Source organism: Selaginella moellendorffii, unplaced genomic scaffold (genome assembly GCF_000143415.4).
Source record: "Selaginella moellendorffii unplaced genomic scaffold, v1.0 SELMOscaffold_5, whole genome shotgun sequence".
In the NCBI taxonomy this organism is placed as follows: domain Eukaryota; kingdom Viridiplantae; phylum Streptophyta; class Lycopodiopsida; order Selaginellales; family Selaginellaceae; genus Selaginella; species Selaginella moellendorffii.
In genome coordinates, this window is record NW_003314266.1 from 1,256,393 (window position 1) to 1,259,341 (window position 2,949).

At 44.9% G+C, this 2,949-nt stretch overlaps 2 protein-coding genes across 3 annotated transcripts; one reads left to right on the plus strand and one right to left on the minus strand.

The window, feature by feature from the left end:
- On the minus strand, positions 1-795 carry LOC9658494. 2 transcript variants are annotated; one of them, XM_024669796.1, is made up of 5 exons: positions 647-795; positions 521-594; positions 318-463; positions 185-261; positions 1-124 (listed from the first exon to the last, which is right to left on the minus strand). In XM_024669796.1, the coding sequence occupies exons 1-4, from the start codon at positions 784-786 to the stop codon at positions 205-207; spliced, it is 417 nt and encodes a 138-aa protein (XP_024525564.1). In that variant the 5' UTR covers positions 787-795; the 3' UTR covers positions 1-124; positions 185-204. The 2 variants fall into 2 exon arrangements, with proteins under 2 accessions (XP_024525564.1, XP_002965127.1); XM_002965081.2 differs by having other exon boundaries at positions 185-276.
- Positions 796-927: 132 nt separating this feature from the next.
- Positions 928-2,366, plus strand: LOC9659919 (probable 2-oxoglutarate-dependent dioxygenase ANS). The gene is made up of 5 exons (XM_024669705.1): positions 928-933; positions 978-1,175; positions 1,226-1,476; positions 1,551-1,875; positions 1,935-2,366. Exons 1-5 carry the CDS (start codon positions 928-930, stop codon positions 2,175-2,177), a joined length of 1,023 nt encoding a protein of 340 aa, XP_024525473.1. The 3' UTR covers positions 2,178-2,366.
- The last annotated feature ends 583 nt before the right edge of the window (positions 2,367-2,949 follow it).

Genomic DNA, 2,949 nt, shown 5'->3' on the forward strand with positions numbered 1-2,949 from the left:
GAGCTCAAGCAGAACCAACCAGACGTAGCACTTCCTTCAATCATTATATTCGTTTACATTGGGAAGAATGCGAATGTTTTTCCTTAAGACCTTGTGCTCCAACTGAAGAATCAACAAGGACGATCTGGTGAAAGAAAAAAAAACAAGCCTGTAATTCATATCCTTTCGAAGAAACTCCATCAACCTTTGGGGACGTGATCGGCTCTAATTGCGATCCTCCTCGAACTTCAAGGTCTCGTCGGTCACGTAAACCATGCAAGCCTTGGACAACACAGCCTTGGAATGAAATTTTTGCGAAAGAAAGTTAAGAAGCAGACCTTGACATAGTTTGCATTTGGAAGGCTTGTACTGATCTCTTCGACATCGAGATCTTCGAACGGGTTCTTGACGAGCTGGCTTCCAAACACCGTCTCGTCACAATCGACCCATTCGTCCTCGACGTCCGAGATCACATCCGGATCCACTGCCACAGAGAATTTGAATGGATCGAAGCTTTGAAATATTTCGAGATCGACCGTACCATTCTCTTCGCAGATTTCCTCCAGATCTCTCCTCAGTGCGTCCTTGAGACCTTGATCCAGCGGGCAATCGAGCCTGTGAAAAGAAAAAAAGAAGCACTGGAGAGAGACATCGAGCGGCTTCTTACCATTTCCGCATCCAGAACTTGGAATGCTTGCGGCGATCTTCATCACCTTGGTCGGAGTCGGAATCTGCGCGGCGATCGATCGAAGAGCTCGCCGGCCTGGCTTTCTTGAATCCATGGCGCTGCTCTCCCGCTCCAGCCATATTCCAAAATATTTGTTCTGCTCTAGGGCAGAGACGTAATCTCCCCCGCCCATTTGTAAAGACTTTCAATCGAAGCCGTCCATTTGATTTTCACTTGAGAAGCATCTTGATAGATTCTCTTTTATTTTAAATTGCGTGGCTATGGCCGCTGGATGGAACAAGCTAGACGGTGCCAAGGCGCTCGTCGATAGCGGCATAGACAGGCAGATTTCTATGTCAAGCCCCTCGATCAGAGGCTCTCTCCTCAAGATCTGGCGCTCCACGCCGACGAAATCCCGGTGATCGATGTCTCCCCGCTGCTGGATTCCAAGCCTACTTCATCCGATCGCAGCAAGGAGGACGTAATCGCCGAGCTGCTGGATGCGAGCGAGAGATGGGGCTTCTTCCAGGTAAGAAACTGTGCCGCGTATGGAATCGTCTCAACAGGAACTGGATCTAGGTTATCAATCACGGCATCGGCAGCGATCTCACGCGGCGGATGCTCGCCGTGGCTCACGAATTCTTCCAGCTGCCGCTCGCGGAGAAGATGGTCTCCTATAGTACGGACATAGACGCCGCCGTGAGGTACGGCACGAGCTTCAATCCGCTCAAGGAGGTGTTTCTAGACTGGCAAGACAATCTTTTGCATCGATTTCTACCGGAGCGCCAGGATCAGCCACATCCATGGCCGACCAAACCAAGCTCTTACGAGTAAGTCTAAGTGCTAGACTTGGTTCATCCAATTCTCTTGCCTGGTTTTCTCTAAGTTTTCATGGATCGTCCAGGTTGATTGCTGGGGAATTTGTGGATCAAGCCAAGTTTCTGGCCCGCCATCTCCTGCGAGCATTGTCTGAGGGTCTCGGCTTAGGCCCGGACTATTTGGAGGGGGAGTTTGGTGAGCACAACGTGGCGCTGCGGCTCAATTATTATCCTCCTTGCCCGAGTCCTGAGCTTGCAATTGGACTGAGTAGTCACTCCGATGTTGGTGGTCTCACGATTCTCTTGCAGGACAGTGATATCGTCGGACTCCAAGTGAAGGTCCAGGAGAAGTGGAAGACGGTCAGGTCGGTTCCTGGTGCTCTTGTTATCAACATTGGCGACCAGCTTCAGGCAAGCTAGCAAATAACTTGTAGAATGGTTGATATGTGTGCTTTTCGTCTTTTGGACAGATTTATAGCAATGGAAAGCTCAAGAGCGTCGAGCACAGAGCGATCGTAAATGCCGATAAAGCTCGGGTATCAGTCGGGCTCTTCTACGATCCAGCTTCCGACGTTAGAGTATCTCCGATTCCCAAGTTTGTAGACACGGAGCATCCAGCAGCCTACAACCCTTGCGTGTTTAGAGACTACCTGAAGAACCTCTACTCCAAGAACTTGGTGGGCAAGGAATTGCTGGAATCCCAAAGGAAATAGCCTCGGAAGTGGATGTTTTCAGGAGTGAGAGTTTGGCAGGTCAAGGTGATTCTCAGCCTGAAAAGATGTTTTAAGGTGGCTACTAGTGACCGAACTCCAATCCATGTAATTGTCATTCTTTTCCTCATGCTTCATGATCTGCTGGAATGTCAACAATGTGCTAATGAGCATCAAAGACTCTTTCAAGTTCATTTACTTATAATGAAGGTTATTTGATACTGATAAAAGTAAAGGATGTTAGAAAGCTTCTCTTTCCATTTAAAATTCATGAAAAAGAAAATGTAGTTCAAAGTTGAAATTAAATCTAAGGAATTCATAATATTTCAGTTATGTTTTAATATTGATTACAATGTTTTGATATATTTGGCAATAGGCAAACATGGCCTTCATATGGTATTCAGGTCCTTGGAGAATCCAGGTCTAGAACACTGAAGTGTTATCAAATGAATTTTAGTGTACTTCCTAAATTTTTTCCGTAAAAACAAGTTGTAATGAGCATTCACAAATCATTTTTATATAATAATAATTATTATTATTATTTTCTTAAGCAAACACAGTACTGGATATATCTAGAATATGCTTGAATATTTTGTATATACTCTTAAACTATAAAGTGGATATTCTACTATCGAAGACAGTTCTTATTCATTTATATTAATCTTAATTTATAAAATTTCCTAAACACTTTTTAGTATATTGGTTTTTGTCTTTTTAGTATATTGGTCTTTGTTTCTCAAACTAGTCTGAGAGCTTTCTCTCTGGCAATCCATCT